This window comes from Nicotiana sylvestris, chromosome 9 (assembly GCF_000393655.2).
Source record: "Nicotiana sylvestris chromosome 9, ASM39365v2, whole genome shotgun sequence".
Taxonomy (NCBI): Eukaryota; Viridiplantae; Streptophyta; class Magnoliopsida; order Solanales; family Solanaceae; genus Nicotiana; species Nicotiana sylvestris.
Window position 1 is genome coordinate 7234572 of NC_091065.1, and position 22557 is coordinate 7257128.

The 22557-nt window shown below is 33.5% G+C and overlaps 2 protein-coding genes across 5 annotated transcripts; one reads left to right on the forward strand and one right to left on the reverse strand.

Annotated features, from left to right (window-relative positions):
• Positions 1-333: 333 nt before the first annotated feature.
• On the forward strand, positions 334-13067 carry LOC104248865 (transcription factor TGA2.2-like). 4 transcript variants are annotated; one of them, XR_011402200.1, is made up of 10 exons: positions 334-652; positions 2116-2229; positions 2726-2791; positions 2888-2947; positions 4708-4785; positions 4945-4996; positions 5555-5826; positions 6922-7167; positions 11968-12196; positions 12603-12787. XR_011402200.1 is itself a non-coding variant. In XM_009805217.2 (10 exons), the coding sequence occupies exons 2-9, from the start codon at positions 2167-2169 to the stop codon at positions 12477-12479; spliced, it is 873 nt and encodes a 290-aa protein (XP_009803519.1). In that variant the 5' UTR covers positions 334-652; positions 2116-2166; the 3' UTR covers positions 12480-12511; positions 12603-12787. The 4 variants fall into 4 exon arrangements, 3 of the variants coding, with proteins under 3 accessions (XP_009803519.1, XP_009803516.1, XP_009803517.1); XM_009805217.2 differs by lacking the exon at positions 11968-12196 and adding an exon at positions 12444-12511; XM_009805214.2 differs by lacking the exon at positions 11968-12196 and having other exon boundaries at positions 12603-13067.
• Positions 13068-15812: 2745 nt separating this feature from the next.
• Positions 15813-21962, reverse strand: LOC104248867 (mannan endo-1,4-beta-mannosidase 4-like). The gene is made up of 5 exons (XM_009805218.1): positions 21630-21962; positions 19859-19963; positions 19010-19132; positions 18177-18373; positions 15813-16185 (listed from the first exon to the last, which is right to left on the reverse strand). Exons 1-5 carry the CDS (start codon positions 21960-21962, stop codon positions 15813-15815), a joined length of 1131 nt encoding a protein of 376 aa, XP_009803520.1.
• Positions 21963-22557: the final 595 nt, after the last annotated feature.

Sequence of the window (22557 nt, forward strand, 5' to 3'; positions counted from 1 at the left end):
ACAAATTTTCCCAAGGTTCCCCCTCACGTTTGAACATAGATTTCAGTTATCTTTTTCAAGGAAAAATTAAAATATTATTTATTCATAAAATTTGATTAGTTTTTGAAAAAAATTTGAATAAGTTCTTTTTTAAGTTCCAAAAACTGGTTTGAGCCAATTATTGGATGAAATTTTTTCTTCCTCTAACAAAACTTTATTTTTTTTCAAATAAAATGCATGTCAAAAACTATTTTTCAACACAATTTTAATTTTATTTTTTAAATTTCAACTAAATTTATGTTTAAATGCCAGTTAAAGGTGTTATAAAAAGTTAAAAAAAGGAAACAAGAAAGATAGAAGAATCACTCAGACCAAAAGAAGTCAAAATTGGCTTTGTAAGAGAGAGAGAGAGAGAGAGCTGACAAAGGAGTGAACGTCACACCAACTCATCAATATCCCCATTTTTGTTTGTTGTTTTGCTGAATAAAGAACTTCAATTGATTTCACTCATTTACTGAACTCTGAAGAAGAAGAAGAAGAAGAAGAAGAAGAAGAAGAAGAAGAAGAAGAAGAAGCAACAGAATAAGGCGTTCAAAAACAAGAACAGAAGTAAAACACCGAATCTTTTTCCTCCAACTTTGGTTTTTTGTTGAAGTCATTCGTTTATTAATCTGTAAGTCGCTTAATTCTGTTTCTCTTCAGTTACCATGTACTAGCTAGAAGGCTGTCTGTGTTTTTTTTTTGAGGAGGAAGGTGAAAATATTGTTTTTTCTGAGGATTTGATTAGCAAATTTGAATTTATTTGTTGGATGTGGGGTGGGGGGAGAAGATTTGATTTGGGTTTTATTATTGGGGAAACTAAGCCGCCCCTCAAAATAATAGCTGATGAATTAATATATTTTTATATTAGTATATATTACTCAAAATAATAGCGGGTGAATGTATATTGTTTATATAATAATATATCGTATACATATTTTATATATAATCAGTACTATTTATATGAACTATTTGACTGGACACGGAGTTAAAAAAAAAGAAAAACTTTTGAACTTGTGGTGTAAAATAATGCTCATATATTTTGTATGGCTATAAATTATAACATAAAAATAAATTATTTTCAAATATGGAATATGATCATTCTTTTTGGCATGGACTAAATAAGAAATATGTTCACATAAATTGAAACGGAGGGAGTATATTTTTTTGTATATTTGTCTAGCAGTTGTAATTATTTTTGGCGGACTGACCAAATGTGTTAAAAGCCCTATATTATATATGAGATGCAAATGATTCTTGATCATATAAGCTTAGATGTTAAGTGTGTCTAGGATTTGATAACTGTTGAGCAATTTAATTTATTTTCTTGATGTGAAACTGTAGCTCTGCTACTTTAAAAAAGAAGGATTTCCTGATTTGTCTGGAAAGAAAAACTATTGAGTATTGGAATGAAATCGGTCTAAACTGTCGGAGAATAGACAATTTTTTTAATAACGGTATTATCTGGGCCATATTGCACACTTGGACTATTCCACCGGGTATTGCAACCTCCCATCAGCACAAGTATCTTATGATTGACCATCAATGTTTAGATAGATGAGAAGAAATTAACTCTTAGTGGGACCCACTGCATTAACCGCAGACTACACCCTTGGGCGCACTATAGGAGAATAGACATAGAGGATTCATATAACCAACTTCGACTATAGCCTAAAGGTCGTCGTTTCTATTTTAGATTGTGTACTGCTGCTCAAGCCCTCAAGCTACAGTTGGCAATGTGAAAAAATTAAAAAAAGAAAAAGGAAAAAAAAAATACAGAAGAGAAAGTAACCTGTGATTTAACTTTTGATGCATGAAATCTAATGGCCAATGTTAGTGGGGCTGAAGCTTAGTATTAAGTAGGAGATAGATGTGCTTTCTCTTTGTTAAAGTTAAATATTCAGCGAATTGCTACATTTCAATACTCGTCCTTAATTTTCTCTTATCTGGAGTCGCTACTAGTACACTTTGCAAAGCTCACTGAATAGGTGGAGTTCCTTCTGCATTTTGATATGATTGCACAATATCTGTGTACAGTTGTCAACTTAATTTCATCTATATGCATTGGCGCCGTGTTCTAATTCTGTGCTTTTACAGAGAGAGTTAATCTAAGTTCCCAGTGATCATCTGCAAAGTTGGTAACACTTCATGATGGCAGAGATCAGTCCTAGCACGTCAACAGATGCTGATACAGATGATAAAAACTTGAGGGTAAACCAGTTAATTCTGAAATCTGTCTTTACTTTCTTATTTTATTTATTGTTTTCAAATTTCAGCTATAGCTTTTCTGGACTTAACATAATCTCTTAACTGCATGGTATTTTGGTTGATGAATTTTGGTTATCTTCATTCAAAGTTTAGTTCCCATTTGGAAAATCAAGTAGCTATCTTTTTCAAAGAAATGTAAATAATTTTTATGCTTTTTTCTTGACAAGTAAATCAAGTTAATATGGATTTTTTCTTCTGTTATATTCTATTATCTCATCTCCCTATGCTCTAAAATGACTTGAAACATTATTTCTATTCCTGTTTTGAGAAAAAAAGAGCAACCCTGATTCTAATTTTAAGTTCACAGATATTGGAAAAGAATACACAAATTTGATTTCAAGCTAGCAAATTACTCCATAACTTTCCAGAATCTTGCTGTACCATGCTAGTTTGTACTTAAAATTCTTAATGAAATTGATATTCATCATTCTTGGTGCAGTTTATGAACTCTCAACCAGTGGCCAGCGTGACTTCTGATGGAAGTGACAAACCAAGAGATCAAAAGGTTCGAACCATTCATTATGTGCATTTATAGTTTGATAAAAAAAACATGATTGGAAAAGAAAAAGTATCCTACTGATGTTGAACTTTTCTTGTGCAGACGCTTCGCAGGCTTGCTCAGAATCGTGAAGCTGCACGAAAGAGTCGTCTAAGGAAAAAGGTGAATCCTCTTACAGTTGCATTGCTCTCATCCTTTTGTAATTAAGATTTGACCTGCAAATAAGTTACTCCAAAGTTTTCTTCTTTTCTATTAGAAGTATATTTATTCGCATTTCAAAAAGCACCAAAGTATCTGAGAAAACAATTATGGGTCTTGCCGTCTAACAACCCAAAATTACTAAAGTAATATTTGCATTTTCAATTGACCATATCTTTATAGTGAGGATAAATTTTACTTCAGACTTCTTGAACTTGAATTTTCACGTTATTGGAAAGTTGCTTATTTGATTAGCGATAAGATTCCCTATTTTATATCGGGTATTGGGCAATAAGTTATAGAAATAATCTTATTAGAGTCAATTCATAAAGTATTTTGTGGTACGGATATTGAACAAGAATAAACAACTTTCCTAATGCTAGTTAAACTCTAGGTAGTAATAGCAATTTATGAATAAAAGGATATCATACTAACACTAATGCTAGCAAACTGAGTAAGCCATTCTATTTCGTAATTAATTTAAGAAAATAATAGTAAGAGTATTCTGCATAACTACACCATGACGTCCCAATATCTGTACCACAAAATACTTAATAACTTGAATCTAATAAGATAATTTCTATAACTTAATACCCAATACCTGATATAAAATAGGGATTCTTATCGCTAGCCAAATAAGCAACTTTCCAATAACGTGAAAATTCAAGTTCAAAAAGTGTGAAGTACAATTTATCCTCACTATAAAGATATGGTCAATTGAAAATGCAAATATTAGTTTAGTAATTTTGGGGTGTTACATGCTGCAGTACAAAATGAATAACATTTTAGTGTTTTAGTCACTTCGGATCTACACTGGTGTAATAAAACAGCAAAAATTGCTTCGAAATAGCGCTGTTGTTCAGTTTTCATTTCCACACCAAAAATTTACCCCAATTCATTTCGTTCTCAACCAAAACATTAGCAACGTGAGTCTGAACGGATTTTCATCATTCCCTTGCGGTGAAACACATCCATAATCATACCATCTCATAAGTATGCATATCCTTCCTAGTAATAGTACTAACAAGTGATGCATACAAGTAAATAATGGGATGGGGCATCACACTTTGCTTATATTTTGTTTTGTTTTTGACCAAGTCTACATTGATATCAAAAGACTGAAGATCTTTTGAGACAACTTTGCTTCATATGATTTTAGGTCAATTTTGTTCGTTTTTAGCACCTTGTAATCATTGCACTAGTGGAACGGTATTTGCATCTGTGTAGAACACAATCAAGCTATCTTAGGTGCCTTTTCTCTTATTATCCAGTATTTGTTGTACTTGTACCTTCTGTTTGGATGTGGTCATTGTACTGCCGTCTTAACATTCTCTTTTTTGTAACTGATCTTGTGGATATATCGGACCTTAAAGGTGCAGCTTTCATTGTGATATAGCATTGCTGGTCTTACAAACATTCTGTAGTACTTTGTCTTTCACTTTGTTATGCATCTTCCTACCTTATCCATTTCACATCTTTATCCATCATGCCATTCTCTTGCATGGTTGAGCCTATACATCTGAACTGTCACCAAAATTCTGTCTAACTTCACTCCGCTGTCATTCTTATGGGGTTTAAAGTTGCAGGGCATATACTTTTACTTTCACTTACACCAAGTATTTGTTATGTTTCTTGTACATATTTTTCCTTGGTAAATAAAGCTCTTTAATTACCAAAAGAAAAGAAAGACAGTATTTGTTATGTTTGGTTTTTTGGTGGTCTAGGCATATGTTCAACAGTTAGAGAGTAGTAGAATGAAGCTGACACAGCTAGAGCAGGAGCTTCAACGAGCTCGGCAACAGGTTTGTTCAACGCAATTATTTTTCCTCATTTATTTCGTCTTGCTCTAGAACTGCTAGTAACTTCGTCTTGCTCTAGAACTGCTAGTAACCTATGTAGTTGTTGGCTAGTATCATTTGAGATGATAAACATTTTTGATAAGCTTTGTTCTTCATCTGCAGGGCATATTTATTTCAAGTTCAGGAGATCAATCACAGTCAAAGACTGGAAATGGTAAGCTTATTTGCTTTGCAAAACGGTGAAAAAACTCCAACTTTTCAAACAGTTGCTACTTCCAAGCCTGAGATTCTTTGGCCAACATAAACCTTCAAATGCACCGGTCCGCAGGTGCAACACTATAATAATTGAAGATGGTAAAAGGGATGACATACCTTAGAATTGATGTGGACATAACTAAGAGAAGAACCCAGTGGAAGCACAGGATCTATATAGTCGATATAACTAGTTGGGATTAAGGTGTAGTTGCTGTTATACTTGCATTAAATCCAATATTTGCCAGGAACCTTGTTAGTTTGGTAGAGACTTCTGTGTAGCTGTAGGGATAAGTGTGAAAAAAGGAGTCTTCTGTTTTATAGTACCCTAATTTTCTTTGAAAGACATTATTTTTCCAATATTGGAATGAAATTGTGCGGGGTGGGATCATATTAACAGACCCAAACTACTCTGTGATTAATGAAATGCCCTTTTGGTTCTTTTCTTTTGATCAATATATTTGGACTATAATTGATTTTGTATGTAGCTAGTAAGTAATATTAACATTTGCTATTTTAGGAGCTTTGGCGTTTGATGTAGAATATGCACGGTGGCTGGAAGAGCACAACCGGCGTATTACTGAGCTTAGGGGAGCTGTAAGTTCTCATGCTGGTGATGGCGAACTGCGTATAATCGTGGATGGCATCTTGGCGCACTATGATGACATATTCAGGATTAAAGGTGATGCTGCAAAGGCTGATGTTTTTCATATATTGTCAGGCATGTGGAAAACTCCTGCAGAAAGATGCTTCTTGTGGTTGGGTGGATTCCGTTCATCAGAACTTCTCAAGGTGAGAGCCTTTTTCTTCCATTCCAAGAAGTGACAGCACTGCTTGAGAAATCCCAACCCCGGCCTCCCCAATGGAATTAAGGAAAGAAAAAAAAAAGGGAATGGGTTTAGATGTTCAGGACAATTGGTGGTTATCCACATTCAAAAAGGAGTTCACCAATATTGAGGTGATTTCTTTTAGAATTCAACGTGGTAAGTCAGCTTAATCTTTCATATGAAAATCTTACTATTGTGTACCTTCACTATGAATAATAAAGGATAAATCTTTCTATCTTTCTCATAAAATAATACTCCTTCTGTCTCAAAAAGGACAACACTTTTCGTATTTCGAGAGTCTAACGAGTTGTTCTTTGACCACGACTTTTTTATACGCCTTTTAGATATTTTGAATTGTTAATTATTGTGACATAGTACTTGTAGTTTCCAAATATGTAAATTTTATTTCGAAAAACTTCAAGATTCTATGTCCGATGCGGTCAAAATTAAGAAGTTTGACTCTCGAGATCCAATAAGTATCATTCTTTTTGGGACGGAGGGAGTAATAATAATAAAGGACAAGTCAGACTTCTGACCTTAGTTAGAGCCACATTCTTGATGAAGGACTTGTCTATACTTATCTAGACAGAAGTTCTTGGTTTTAGACGGGATAACTCCTGAATTTCTATGTTCTCATAATAATCTTTGCTGTAGTTATACCTCTTCCTCCACTGTTATTTTCTCTCTCATTTTGGTTACAATTCATTTTTATTACTCTTAGCTTTAGATGTCTAAAATCTTTGCTTGCTCCCTTTATTTCTCTTTCCAAGGGTTAGAGGTGTTTAAAAGGCAGGTTATTTTGTGCTTCCTTTGCTCTCATTAACTCAATACCTCCTGCTAGTTTTTAATTGGGATAATTACATTTTTGGGCCGCCTAAAAAATAATAGCCGGCAAATATATATGTTTTGTATATTAAGTATAAATATACATAACTATACATAAATATACATATAAAATTATATGTTTTGTATATTTGGGCTGCCACCTGTAATTATTTTCGGCCACGGCACTAAAATGAAAAAAAAAAAACCCTTTTAATTTCCTTTTCCATTGTTGCAGCTTCTCATTAATCAGTTAGAGCCTTTAACTGAACAACAACTGTTAGCAATCAACAACTTGCAAGAGTCATCGCAACAGGCTGAAGATGCTTTATCCCAGGGAATGGAGGCATTACAGCAGTCATTGGCTGAGACCTTGGCAGGGTCTCTTGGACCTTCAGGCTCCTCGGGGAATGTTGCCAATTACATGGGTCAAATGGCGATGGCAATGGGGAAGCTGGGAACACTTGAGGGCTTCATTCGCCAGGTGCTTAATGCTTTACTTGTGTGTATTTATTGGAAAAAATAGACTTGGTTATCTGATGCTCTCCTAAAAGCCTCAGATTTGTCATTGATATGTATTGAAAAGTGTCATATTTCCTCGGCTCCATCCTATTTTTTTTTTTTTTTTGTGATGCTGTTTGATTGAATATCTTCACAAGGTTAGGATAAGTTCTGCGTATACACTACACTCCCCAGAACCCACCTGTGGAATTGCACTGGGTTTGTTGTTAGTGTTTGATCGGATACAGAGTTTAAGAAAGACAGAAAAATATTGAAACTTCTGGTAAAAAACATGCCATAGACATTTGCGTGGGTATAATATAATCATTAAGGGGTCGCTTGGTATGAGGTATAAGTAGAAATAGTGTTGAGATAAAAATCTAATACCACCTTAATACTTTGTTTGGTTAGCCAACAGTGGATAAAAAACAATACCAGGATAACTTATCCCAGTATAACCTGTATTCAAACCAAATGATCTCTAAGGGTAAAATGAGAAAATTAAAGTTAAAATTGTTTCTAAATATAGAAAGGTACCATTCTTTTTGGGACATAATAAAAAGGAAAGCGTGTCACATAAGATGACTCGTGTATTATAAAATGAGACGGGGAGAATTTCCGGGTTCCTCAAGAGAGATTCATATTTGAAGTCCATTAAAATAAACCTTTTACTGCATCATACTTGTCTATTCCACCCCAAAGGATTCCTGCCAACCAACATCCCTCTTGGACATGATCTATCACCAAAGTGTCGTATTCTGTTTTGTCATTGTTGTTGAATGCGGGAAAAAGCATAAATTTGACATCTCTGCTTGTTGACATTGTAACAAAGAGAATTCATTTTTTTGTAATCTTGGGAGGAGATGGTGAGAACTAGTTATGTTTTTCATAATTTAGTAACTAACTTACTCTCACCATTTCATTTTATATGGCGGTGTTTGATTGGGCACGGAGTTTAAGAAAAACGAGGCGTTTGGCACATACCAAAACTCTAAGGCGGACCTACGTTGTCCGGCGAGGGTGCACGAGCACCTGGAGACTTCGAGAAAAACTTGATATATACCCGTAAATATCTTCAAGATGTACACATATACTAGCAGCAGCAAATGCATGAACAAACAATAGCCTCGCACTGGTTAACTGTCTTCAGGGAGTTTCTGAAATATAATACACAGATAAAGATTACACGCATAAAAATGAAAATATTATAAAGGCAAACTATTTAATCTAGAAAAAATATATCAAAATGAGCTATGTGTTTTCACTAACTTATCTAATTGATAGGCACACTTGCTAAATCATTTGACATTTCCTTTCCTATTTATTTTCTAATTTTATTCAATAGAATCAAATGAGAGAGGAAAACTTAATTAATGAACTGAAGTAATTTCGGTCTGATTATCGGTTTGGCTGTTTTCTTAAATAAAAAAGCTTTTATACCAAAATGATATTAATGACAACTGACTGAGTATACCCCCGATTATCGGTCTTTATGACCAGAGCGGATTTACATTTAATGAATGATGCACCTACTACCTTCCAATCATAGCATGCCAATTAAGGATAAAATGATAAATTTAAAGTTAAAAAAGTTTTTAAATTTAAACCTGTCATTCTTTTGGAATACATTAACAAAAGAAAGAGAGCCATATGAAATGGGATATATGGGGTAATATAAATGCGTTACACGATACAACTTTGTATGTATAAAAATACTTTAGAAAATACAGAAATATATGTGAAATTATTAAAGGATTAAGTATCGTGCATTTATTATACTAGTTGACTACATTTATTATGATAGTAGTGCATGTATTGCCTGACATCACATGACCGTATTTATCATTACGACACCAACCATTACTTGCAAATAAAAACTGGGAATTCTTGTCCTTTAACATGCCCTGTTAAACTCAAGATGGTGAGGACACTTTGCAAATCAAAAACTGGGAATTCATGTTGGGCATGCAGGAAAGATTATTGTTTGATGAGATGGCACTGATGAATGGATGACAGCGTCTCATTGGATGGCACCTGGTGCTGAATGTATTATGAATGTTGCTTGACGACGACCTGGTTTTGGTTGAATAATAACAGGTTGTCGGATGCGACAAGGAGCTGAATTTGAAACATGGTCGTTGGATGCGACAAGGAGCTGAATTTGAAACATGTAGCATAGACTAGTTGACTACATTTGTTATGATAGTAGTGCATGTATTGCCTGACATGACCGTATTTATCATTACGACACCAACCATTACTTGCAAATAAAAACTGGGAATTCTTGTCCTTTAACATGCCCTGTTAAACTCAAGATGGTGAGGACACTTTGCAAATCAAAAACTGGGAATTCATGTTGGGCATGCAGTAAAGATATTGTTTGATGACATGGCACTGATGAATGGATGACAGCGTCTCACGGTATGGCACCTGGTGCTGAATGTATTATGAAATGTTGCTCAACGACGACCTGGTTTTGGTTGAATAATAACAGGTTGCCGGATGCGACAAGGAGCTGAATTTGAAACATGGTCGTTGGATGCGACAAGGAGCTGAATTTGAAACATGTAGCATAGATTGGGTGCTGAGTGGAGAGTAATGTGTCCGTGGACAACGACGTCGCTCTAACTGCAAATGTGTCAATGTACAATGACCTGACCCTAATCGAAAACTGTTGGTAGAGGGAGATGTGGCATTGACATGATATTAATTAGAGACACTTGTCACTAGAAAACAATACTGCGCTAATGAAACGCTGACTGGAAATATGTTGCTGGATGGTGAAGTGGTGATAACTGACTATTAACTGAAAACATGTTACTGATGGTGACGTGGCACTGACGCGTGCTGCTTGGAAAAATGTTATTGGACAACGACGAGGTGCTGACTGAAGACTTGTTGTTTGATCTCTACATGGCGCTGTTGAATTGCTGATTAAAAATGTGCTATCAGACGGCAACATGTCGCTGGATGTTTAGGTGGCAATGACTGAAGACATCTCACTAGATGGTGACATGAGCCTGCCTAGTGTAGTAGCTGACAAAATGCTGATAGAAAATGTGTTGCTGGACGACAAAAATTGAGGGACCGAAGTTGCCTGAATGGTGGCCAAAACAAGGAAGAGAGATGCCCACCAAAATAACCATTTCAAAAAACGGTTGTGTTGTTGTCTGAGCTATCACCGTATATTTACAAAATGAACAACGTAGACCAAAAGGTGACGTAAGGCTGCCCTTGGAGCGCAGAAGCAATTTATGTCTTTATAGAGGCTCTGATACATCTCAAATAAGGCCGTAGAGTCTTTGATACTATGTGTAAATCTTGAGGGAGGAGAAAGAAACGAGTAAATTACTCCCTTCGTTCCCTTTTACTAGTTCTCTATTTACTTGGCACTTCTCTTAAGAAATCATTTATTAGGGATTTGTTTTACTAAATTATCCTTGTAAAATGGTTATTAAAGTTGTAACTTCAATAAACTTAGGAAGTGAGGGTTCTTAAAAACAAGGGTAATATTGTAAGAAAAACTCTCTTGATTTGCTAAAACGGACAAGTAAAAGGAAGATTTATTTTTGGTATAAGGAGCTAGTAAAAGGGAACGGAGGGAGGATTTGTGTTTTTAAATTGGTAACTAACTTGATATAATTGAGTTGCAAGATACACCTATTCTTAGATGTGGAATACAAAAATACGACAATATATGTGAAGGTAATAAAGGATTGAGTGTGGTGCATTTATTGCACCGCTTGATTTAGATAGTACATTAATTATCATAGCCGAGCATGGGTATTATTTTGTATTATATTGTGACGATCTTAACTTTGATGATGGTTGCATTTATTAACAGCAACAACAACAACATAACATGGTAGTGTGTATGCAGACCTTAACTCTACCTTGTAGAGATGATGGTTGCATTTATTGTACCTTTTAATTGCATTAATTATCTTCTCTCAGTCGAGAAGATTCGGTGTAGTTCCATTAGCATATAGAACCATCTGGACCTTATCATGATAATAACAACTTGAGACCTTTTTGTCATGCCTCGTTATCCACCTATCACTACCTTGTGTTAATGGAGGAAATTTCTAGGTGCTTGTTAGGACCTTTATTTCCCAGTCATCATACGAGTTACTAAAAATCAAGTGATATAGTTGTATGCCAGATATGGGGATACAAGATTCAGGATTACATGTATTATTTGAGAGATACATGCTCTATCTGGTGGAAAGTTCTCCTTTTTAGCGTGTCTTTCTTCAGTTCTTCTCATGGCGATGTCAATTATCTCCATTTCATGCCTTGTGACTTCTCTTGTATCATTTATGCAACAAATAATCTTTAGAGGTTGCATAAGTATACTCGTGGATGAGTTCAAAATAGGTACCTAGTTGAGGTAGAGGTGTCTTGTGTTGGTATTTTAAAGTAGTGGTCTGAAGTATTTGCCGTCAGACCTTGTTATTTGCACTTCTTTGAGATCATTAATAGCTTACTGAATGGCACATAGTGCCTTGGGACTTTATTGAGGGTAAAACTTTCATCCTAGCTTCGTTTTGTGTAAAAACAATATTGATCTACTTATTCGTTTCCATCATTTTTTTTTTCCTTTTTTTCTTCTATGTTTTGATATTGTTTTCCTGATGAGAATAAGTAGGAAACAAAGAATGGAGTTAAAGCAACTGTAGTTCTCTCTCTCTTATAGTTGCTTGGCTGTGTTTCTTACCTAAAAGATGCTCCCAAGTTGCTGAAGATTTTTGGTCCTTGTGTTTTTTTTTTGCATGTGCCGAAGATAGAGAGGATGTATGAGGGGTTTTCGGGCATCATATTTGATCGACCGTGTTTTCCTTAGTATAAAGTTTCAGAACTTCTCGCCCTTTTCTACTCTTGATTTTATAGTGACAAATCAGAGACAACTCAGCACTGGGCATACCAATTGGAAAACTGCACTATTATTAGCATGGTGCTAATAGTTATGGTTGAAAAGGTTAAGACCAAGTGAGGTTTGCAAACTTTGCTAGGTAGGTGACAAATTCCAGAAAGAAAAGAAGATCTGTTTTATGTTGTATAACCTTGCATTGCCTTAGAGATGCTCTCCATAACATTTATGTTTTGAAATGCAGCAGTTTAGTTGGGTTGGATGGTAAATTGCATGCATAAGCTGCCATTTATGCAAATGTTTATCTGCATGTTTGAGTACATGTTGGTGCCGTTAGAAAATATACTGAAATTCTATTGCTTTTTATTTTTATTTTTATTTTTGTAAAGTATTGGTTTGAGATGAGCTTAAATGGAGCGACTTGATCGGTGAAAATTCATATAGCTGCCCCAACTTGGTTGGTATTGATCCGTAGTTGTTGTTTTGAGTACATGTTGGAAGTTTTCCCTCGCATACAAAAGACTGACCTGTAAAGTTTTAAATGTCAGGCTGATAACCTACGACAACAGACACTGCAGCAAATGCATCGCGTATTGACAACTCGCCAATCAGCTCGTGCTCTTCTTGCCATTAGTGATTATTTCTCTCGACTTCGAGCACTTAGCTCTCTCTGGCTTGCCCGTCCCCGGGAGTAACAAGTAACACCAACTTTCTTCTAGTACCGTTCTGAAAATTCTTGGTGACATTTGTAAATGAGAACTTCTTCCTGAAAAGCTGCTGGCTTCAAAGGATTTCCGCGGTGGCGGGCCGTTACCAATCCCAGCTTAGATTTTGTTGCACTATTTCCAGTCCATGTTCGTTTGTTGTAATGGTAACTTCATTTCTAGAGTTCTTCAAGCTTGTATCAGTTTTCATAATAATTTGGATAGATGTAAATGAGATCAATTAGGTGTAATGTATCTTAGCATATTTCACAGTTAAAGGAAATAGACAGTGGCCGACTGACTCTCCAATCTCTGTTGTTTTGGTCATGTATTTTTTGTCTCTATGGATCATTGTTCATCAACCCCCCCCCCCGGACGTGGGTGCATACATGTGAGGGATAGATATGCATATATTTTAGACTCGTGTTCAAGTCTATGTTATACAGTTGTGCTCTGAGAGAGAGAGAGAATGAAGGTCTTGTCGTACATCTTGAAGCGAATAATTGCTTGAAATGAGGCCGTTAAGGTCACATTTGCATAGAATGATGAGGATCTACTCGCCCAGTGAGAAAGACCCTTCTAGTCACAAGGGAAGCAACTGACCCTTCTAGTCACAAGTTGCTGCTAATATTGGTAACCTTTGAAAGTTTTATTTGCCCTCCTGATGAGGTACCTAAGTATCACATTGTCCTACTAGTGAAAAGCAAATGAAAAAATCAAGTACAAAAATACTGTCGATCGACTCTTGTCTTGTATCGGTTAGTGGGTAAATACAGCATTTCAATGTATGTTATACAACGCTTGGCTGGTGCAGACTATCGTCTTCTCTCCCCTTTGATGTCTACTCAATCTAAACGTTGGGAATGACTAAAAGCAGTTGCTTCTAAACCCTATGGTTCACATCGATTGATGTCTACTCAATCTAAACGTTGGGAATGACTAAAAGCAGCTGCTTCTAAACCCTATGGTTCACATCGATTACCCTTAGGAGGGTAAAGCCCCCCAACAAAGACGATTCCATACCCAGACTCGAAGCCGAGACCTCTAGTTAATGATGAAGGATTACTTACCACTCCACCACAATCCTTGTTTTCCCTACTTTTGTCACCCTAATTACTCTTCTGGATCTTCTTATCACTTTCTTCATCACCACAGTTCGATTTGTTAGAAGCAGAAGGAAAGAAAAAAAAAAAAAGAGTGAGAAAGATGTCTATATTTTGTAATTTTGATATAAAAACTTTTTAACCATATATAATTTGCAAAATAATGTGGATATAGTTCATGTCAATTCTCACATGCATCTTCCGAGAATAAATGATCAAATTATGCGAACTAATTAATTTAATAGGAGTTATTGAAAAGTTCGATTTACTATATTGCTTTTTCCAATATTTGTCACATGTGCTCAATAACAAGTCACATGCTATTATATATAAGTAAACTTTTTACGTAATTTTTATCCAAGTTTGCAGAATAAGTAATTTATCAAGCATTAGGTTGAATCATTAATTAACAAGGTGGTAATCATGTCAAAGTGCAATTCTATAGGAACTGCCTTGATTTATGGTTAAGAAACTATATATAGTCTAGACACCTATTTAAGTTTATGCAGCTTGACCCTTTATTCGACTATTAAAGTTTAGTTCATAATTTATCCTTCCTTCGGTCCACTTTAATTGATTTTTTTGGCTGTTTTCACACATATTAAGAAATCTATCTTTTAACATTAACTAATAATAAAATTGACCATATTAACGTTAATTTGTTCATTGGAAATATAATAAATACTCCTAGGCTCTTTACTCCAAGGGTAACTTTGGAAAACAAAATTAATTACTGCTTGACATCTGAAAAACTAAATATTGTGAAGCACAAAAAAAAAAAAAAATAATTAAAGTAGACCGGAGGAAGTAATTGATATTCTTAAATACTAAATTAATTAACATCAATTCAGACAAACTCAAAATGAATATAAGTAAAGATAATCTTTATTTACTCGACATTTTAAGACTGACAAGAGTTCACGGAGCAACTGTAGAATAGTGATACGAAAGAAAAGCAACAAACTTTTGACATCAAGCAAGGAAGATGTGAGGAGGCTCATTACTAGAAACGGATCAAGAATTTAAATTTTATGAATTCTGGATTTTACGACAGAGACCTCTAAGTAATAGTAATAGGATCCTGAATCAAAATTTTATACATATTTAACGAATTTCTCAAACATAGCAATATTTTTGCCACAACTATTAGATTCTGCCGAACTGGTAAGCTTAAAGCCTACTTCCGTCCCTGCTCACTACAGTGTTAGCTATATCCAACTTTGTCTATACTGGCCTTTTGTGCACATATATGTATATGATTGGACCCCAAAACACTGGTGCCAATATTCACTAGTCGACTAATTCAGATTCGCATCGAATAGGTTATTATAGGGTGAAATTGCTCCCTAGCAAGAAATTCTTTATTCCCAGAATCTGAACTCGAGACACCTGATTAAAGGTGGATGAATTTCAACCACCCAACCACACCATTTAATCGTATATGTTACATGTGTGTGTGTGTCGCCATTGTTTCAACTCAACATTGTATGTTAGTCACATACTTTGATACTACTTCTGTAAACAAAAAAAAAGACATACTACTGTACTTATATTTCTTTTCATATAGTATTTTTTTTTCTTTTAGTCTGTTCTATAAAACTTGAAACCTTTCTGTGAGTTTTTTTTTAATTTTAAACTTCTCACTTTACCCTTGATACCTTGCTTCTTATAACTTGTTCAAGACTAAAATTCTAAAGTTACTTTTGTTTGTACCATAATTCTATCTTTTTTAAACATTTTCCTCGTTCAAATACTATCATATAAAATAAAACAGAAAGAATATATGTCAAACATAACATGTCATTCACACATCTAAAAGTCACATATTAGCACGAGATAATTTTTTTTAAGTCTAAAATAATATAGAGATTATAAAGCTATCTTTGATCAAGATGGTCAAAGCTATATAAATTACAATAATACTTGAAATGAAATAAAAACATTATTACAATTAAAATCTATTTTTATATTCTAATAGTTTAGAGAGCCTTAGAGATTGTAAAGCTATAACTCTATCAGTTGATGGGCTGAGTTGCAAGACCACAGCATAACTATCACCAAAATTATCCATATCTTGGGCCAAAAGTTGCCAAAAAAGCCCACCACCACATGGGCCTCCATATTTGGCACAATTAAAAATTGTTCCATATATTTTCCCAAAATAATTGTCTCTCATTGTAACATTATACCCTGGGGTACTTGAAGATTTGCCAAATTCTGCAATAAGTAGAGGCTTTTTTAATAATTTGGAATCATCTATATGGGCTTGGATCCATTGTGAAGCCCATTTATCTTGGTCCTCTGGGCTTGTACCTGGTTGTAGCCTGCAGTCCAAAAGGTTAGTAACTGAACCGGTCCAAAATTGACAAAGCCCGGTTAAGGGTACAAACTCGAGCAAAATACAAAACTGACAGGTTGGATGAAGTGGAAATGACAGTAAAAATTGCACGGGGCTCCCTATTTGGTCGCTCCCATTTAATCTATATATATTTTTTAAAACTTTTAACTTGTACCCATTTTTTAAATAACTTCAGCCCCTTTCTCCTCCTTCCTTTTCTTCTTCTTCTTCTTCTTCTCCTTCTTTTTCTTCTTTTTAAATTCCGTTCCCATTTCCCACTCCGAAGGATTATCCTTCAAATTTCTTTAGTTTTTTTCAAGATTTTGACTTTCCTTCTACCGATAACAATACCATTATTAATGCAGTGTGACAGTTTGACAACTTTATATCGACGAAAGTGTTGGGTACTTCTAGCTTTGTTTCTACTGTGTCTAATCCTGATGAGCAAGTGCAAGCAAATATATATTCTGTAATTTAATATTATAAGAAAATAATAAAATAGTTAATACAACATTTTGATCTGCCTTGAGAGGAACATGGCTGCTGCAGAAACTTACAAATCCCTAAATACGGGTGCAAGTAGATAAATGATTTATTTTTCACATTCTTGATTTTCTCTCCACATTGCATTATCATTACAAAAATAAAAACTTCAGCTCTAGAGCTGAAGTTCGCCAGTTACAAAACAAAAACTTCAGCTCGCCAGTTACAAAAACAAAAACTTCAGATCTAGAGCTGAAGTTTGCCAGTTACAAATAAAAACTTCAGCTTTAGAGCTGAACTTCAGGCCCGACTACTAGAATGCTGAAGTTTTGCGTGATTACCTTTGCTATTTCAGCCCCGCATGCTGAAGTTATGCGAAAAAACGGGTACGTTTGCAATTTTTTTTTGCAAAGCGGGCACAAGTTAAAACGCGACACAAAAAGCGGGTTAGATGCAAATGCCCCAGGTAGCCAACAATCCAAAAGGTTAGGGATTTTTATTCAAATAGCTGGTCGAATTTATTGTTTATTTTTTTATAGCTAATATATATAAATTATACAATAATTATACATATATTATACATGAATTATACATACATTATATATCCGTTAGCTATTTTAAATTTAAGCACTGGGATTGTTAGTAGCCGAACTGGTCCAGAATCGACAGAGCCCGATTAAGGGTACAAACTAGGGCAAGTTAATAATTAAATTCGCTAGCTAAATATACAATATATTGGTTATGTATAAAATATGTACATTATATATTAATATATATATATAAATATATATATATATATATATATATATATATATATATATATATATATATATATATATATATATATATATATATATATATATATATATATATATATATATTTATTTATTTCTCGGCTATTATTTTTTAGAGCAATTATAGTTTGTAGTTATACCTTTGAAAAGATAAATTGCTAAACAACTGGTCTTTTATGTAGTCTCGAAAGTCAAAATCAATGGATGTTGAATTTAAAAATGAATCATATTTTTTATTCATGATTTGACTTTTAAAATTTAAATTGATCTCATTGAGTTTCCCCAAAAAAAAAGGAGATAAAATAAAAATGTTTGAGAAAAATGGAGTACAACTCAGGAGCCTTCTCCGTTTAAATAAGATACAAAAATTTAAAGAGTTTAACTTTTATAAATTGACTTTATACAATAAAAGAAAACTAAAGGATACAATCCACAAATAGAGGATCAATAATAACCTAGAAATATAAATCATGTCCTTGCTACAATAAGTTAAATCATACTGATAGCGTAAATATTCGTTAAATCCATATATAAATAACCTTAGCCAAATTGTTAATATGTTCGATTGACAAAAGCAAAAATAATATTTTTTAAAAATTGACAATAATAATTACATTTCAACCTCGATTATATGAATTTACACCGGTCATATATTGTAATTTATAATATATATGCATGAAAAAAGGGGATTAGAGATTACCATTGATCAGGATAGATATGGATTGTGGTAAAATCAATTTCCCAAATTTGATTGTTGGAGATGAAATTAGTCCCAGGTTCCAGATTATTAGGGTTGTACTGCTTCTTGTTATCCCCATAAAATCCTTCAAGACCAATCTCTAAGAGATGATTTTTATCTATTGATTTAAGATATGCTGCCATTTCTGTGATCCAGTTCTGCAAAAATATAATTCCGAGAAAAAAAGAATGTTATTTAATACTTCATAGAAAATAGTAAAATTAATAGACAATACGAAGTGGAAAACCCGCAAAACGAGAGCAAAAATCTTCTGTGTCTAAGAAGAAAAGCAACATCGAGTTATGTAGGATGTAGATTGAGCGCAATAAGCTAGAAGAGTGATTATTTCACTTTGGAAGGAAAAAAACATCTCAAATAAGTAATGACGTACAATTACCGGTGATCAAAGGTGCATTCATTTTAGTTTTTGGAAAATTCCCAGGGAAATCTGCAGTTGTTATCCTTCGGGTGCACACAGGGTACCCTGCTCACTGTGTAATAGCTCGCAAATCACACACAAGATGTAACCGCTCTGGACAAGCCCGATGCAACGAGCTCTGACTGAGTAGGCAACTGGTGAGGAAAATCGATTCTATGTCCCTCATATGGGAAATCAATCAACCAACCAACTCAGCTAACCCTTACGGGCCAGAATTATAATTTGGGACCTAGTAACTCAAACGGAATCTCGAACCTATATGCTTCAAATCATAATTCCACTTTTGATCATATTAATATTTATTTATATTTTTAATTAGTTCAAATTTTTTGTGAGGTTAAGAAGGAGAAAAGACCTGAATAGTTTTTCCAGAGAGGTCAGATGGGCAACGAGCCTCATTCATTAGTTCCCATGCAAGAATTGTTGGATCATCTTTATATGCCACTTTGGTTATTGTGTTCACTCTTGTAAGCACAACCTGCAAAAACAATATAAGTAAAAATATATAGATATATCATTAAGAAAAAAAAGTATAAAAATAAATCATAGTAAATAGCAATAAGAACCATATTAATTACTACATTTTATTCCATAAAAGATAGATATTGAGATCATAATTAAAAATGGGACCATTTCTCGGTTTATACATGTCATTTTTGCATAGGGGTTATGCTAATAATAATAATAATAATAATAATAATAATAATAATAATAATAATAATAATAATAATAATAATAATAATATCGTTAATCAAGCTTATTATCCAGGAAGTGCATATAAGGGCAGCAAGGTTATCTAGAGAAGGTGCTAACTACTTTGAACTGATACCCGAAAATTAGCTAGAATAGAATAGTAATAGAAGTTGATGACGGATAGGAGATGCAAAGGCTAGATATCATCTTACTGGGGCTTCATGTCCAGTTGGTGATATGCTAGACAAATTTTGTAATAGTTAGATGAGTTGTAAATATCGTTACTTGGTAATAAAATTCTTATTTACCAAATAATAATAATAATAATTTGAAAGTTTCTCTTAATATTTAATAAAAATTTGATTTTCTGAATATGTCAGAAGTACAATAATATCATACGTTCGTTTCTACCGAGATCGAGATTTTTTTGAAGACAAATCTATCATTGGAGCCGACCTGCTTTTACGAGACTTCAATAGTTTTATTAATGTGTGAGACCACATCCTTATACGTATATAGATATAGTGAGTGTGCGTGCAAGGGTGTAGTTGTTAACTAATCCAAGAATCAAGTGAATTCCATATTTTTGGGCTTCTGATATCACAAAATCCAATCCCTGATAAACAAAAATAAATAAAATAAATAAAAAAAATATATCAAAAAAGGAAATATAACACAAAAATCGAGTAAAAGAAAGCGCAACATCAAATGCATATATTTTTACCGATTAATTAATTTCGAAACACTAGAAATATCTTCTATAGAAATACCACTTAATCGTGAATTTATCTTGAATCGAGATTTTTTGGTTCAACTTATTCCAATTTTGTCGAGAGAGCAACTTCACATTTCATCTTAAAAGACTTTTTTACTTTTAGTGTAGGATTATATCCAATACTTAACTTGAGATCTCTACTTTATTATTTATTTAATTTTCAATAGAAGCGCGTAGTAATTCTAGTAATAATGAAGCTCATAAAGGAAATAATTGGGATGAGAATAAAATTAATAAATTGCTTTGATTCCTTTAATTTTGATTATCATAATGAATAAAATGATAGAAGTAGAATCAGATTTAGGAGAGAGTTTCTAATTTCTGCTGAATAAATGAGATTCTATTAGATATGAGTTTTCAGAATAAAATTAAAATATGCGATTAAAAGCATATAACAATAATCAAAATCAGGAAAGCATTATCTAATGATATAATTACACACTTCTTTTTCACCGTTAAATCACTCATTTTTTAAAGATAAATGAATTAAAAAAAAGTTGAATATGGCAAAGGATTAAAAAAAAAGTTCTAAATCTTTAAAAACCAATTCTATAAGGAAAAAAAATCCCGAAAGAAGGTCTGCCTGCATATTAAATTCAATTTTGAGCATAAAAATCCTTCAAGCGAATCTCTTCTGATTCTTTTTCAGATTCAATTTTTATATATCACGAATTCACGATTCATGAATTTCTCTTGGTTAAAAAATATAAAATAAAAATCTCAAATAATTTCTTTCCATTCTTTTTCGTCGGATTTGGTTTTAAACTTAGCGCACGTGAAAAGAAAGCCAAAAAACGAAGAGAAAATCAAAGGACAAAAAGTACGCCGCCGAAACTATTTACACCAGTAACAATAAAAGTATATAAAAATTATATATTTTTTTGTATAACGCGCGCGCACATATATATATATATGCACACACATACGCACACACACAAAAAAATACATATTATTCGATTACTATGTTGAGAGCGACTACACAGTATCATTCCCCAAAATCAAATACTTAGCGCAATTGAAAAGAAAGCAAAAGAACAAAAAGAAAATCAAATGGCAAAAATCAATTTTAGCACGTGGCCGAAACTATTTATATTCGGTAGCCGCATCATATATATATATGTACACACACATTTCCTCGCATCATACCTTCGTTTCATCGAAAGATGATTCGACGTCATGATGCCAAGGCTGACCGGTTCTACTTTATCTCTCATGGTTTTCGATATCGCAGGTAGTCCACTTATATCGTAAGATAAGTATGGCTACCTTTGAGTCAATCCTTGAGAGATGTAGCTCCTACTACGGTGTTCAGTCTATTTATAGTGAATTAACTACACTTTTCCATCACCTACAAAAGACATATCTCCCTCGGATCTCGGAGATCCCTCTTTGTCGAGGTATTTTCATATATATATATATATATATATATGTATGTATGTATAGAGAGAGATAGAGAGTGAGTTAATAGCGGCTATACAGTGTCATTTTCCGAAAATCAAATACTAACCTCAAACATTTGCTCGTTGTAAACACCAGGCGAAGACTGTAAGGGTCTAGAACCGCCATCAGTAAAAGCCCAAGTTCTAGCAACATTCATACCATATTTAGAAGCTTGTTGAAATGTTGTTGTAACCTTATTTCTTGTTGATGGATCAGAAGCCATATACATTAGCCAATAAGAATTAAAACCATTTAAATAAAATGGCTTTCCTTCTAATGCAAAATGAGTTCCATCTGTATAAACATAACTAGGGTTTGAAAAAGCTTTAATTGGCTTGTGAAATTTATCTAAAAATAGTGTCAAAATTATAGCTATCAAAATGATGAATGAGTTATTCATCAACATTATTAAAATAATTTGAAGGAATAATAATAGAGGAAAAGGAAGAAAATGGTTTATGCTTGGTATACTACTGATTTCTTGATGTGTTTATATAGGTGAGAAAAAAAAAAGAATTTAAATGTTTTAATTAGTAGTGATGAGGAATCTAACTCAGCAATTATTCAAATACAGATATGATTTATCTACATATTGTGAGATTGTTAGAATCAGGCACTTGCTATTATAGTAGTTGATAGAGTCATAATTAATGAATAACAAATTACTAGAATTATATTTAGTATTGTTATTAATTTAGTTTAACCAATTTTCTGAGTCACTTTAAACTTTAATTTAAAGATGTCTGTTTCTCAATTGGCATAAAAATTGTTTTTACGCACAGTTTCTTTGAGAATGATTTATACCCCTGATCCACTTTAATTGATTTTTTTTTGATTATATATATATATTAAGAAACTCACCTTTTAATATTTATTAATAATGAGATTGATCATATTAACCTCAATTTGTTTATTGAAAATACAACAAGTACTCCTAGGTTCTTTACTCCGAAGAAGGCATGTGTTATTTCAGATTGAATTTTCGTTAATTAATT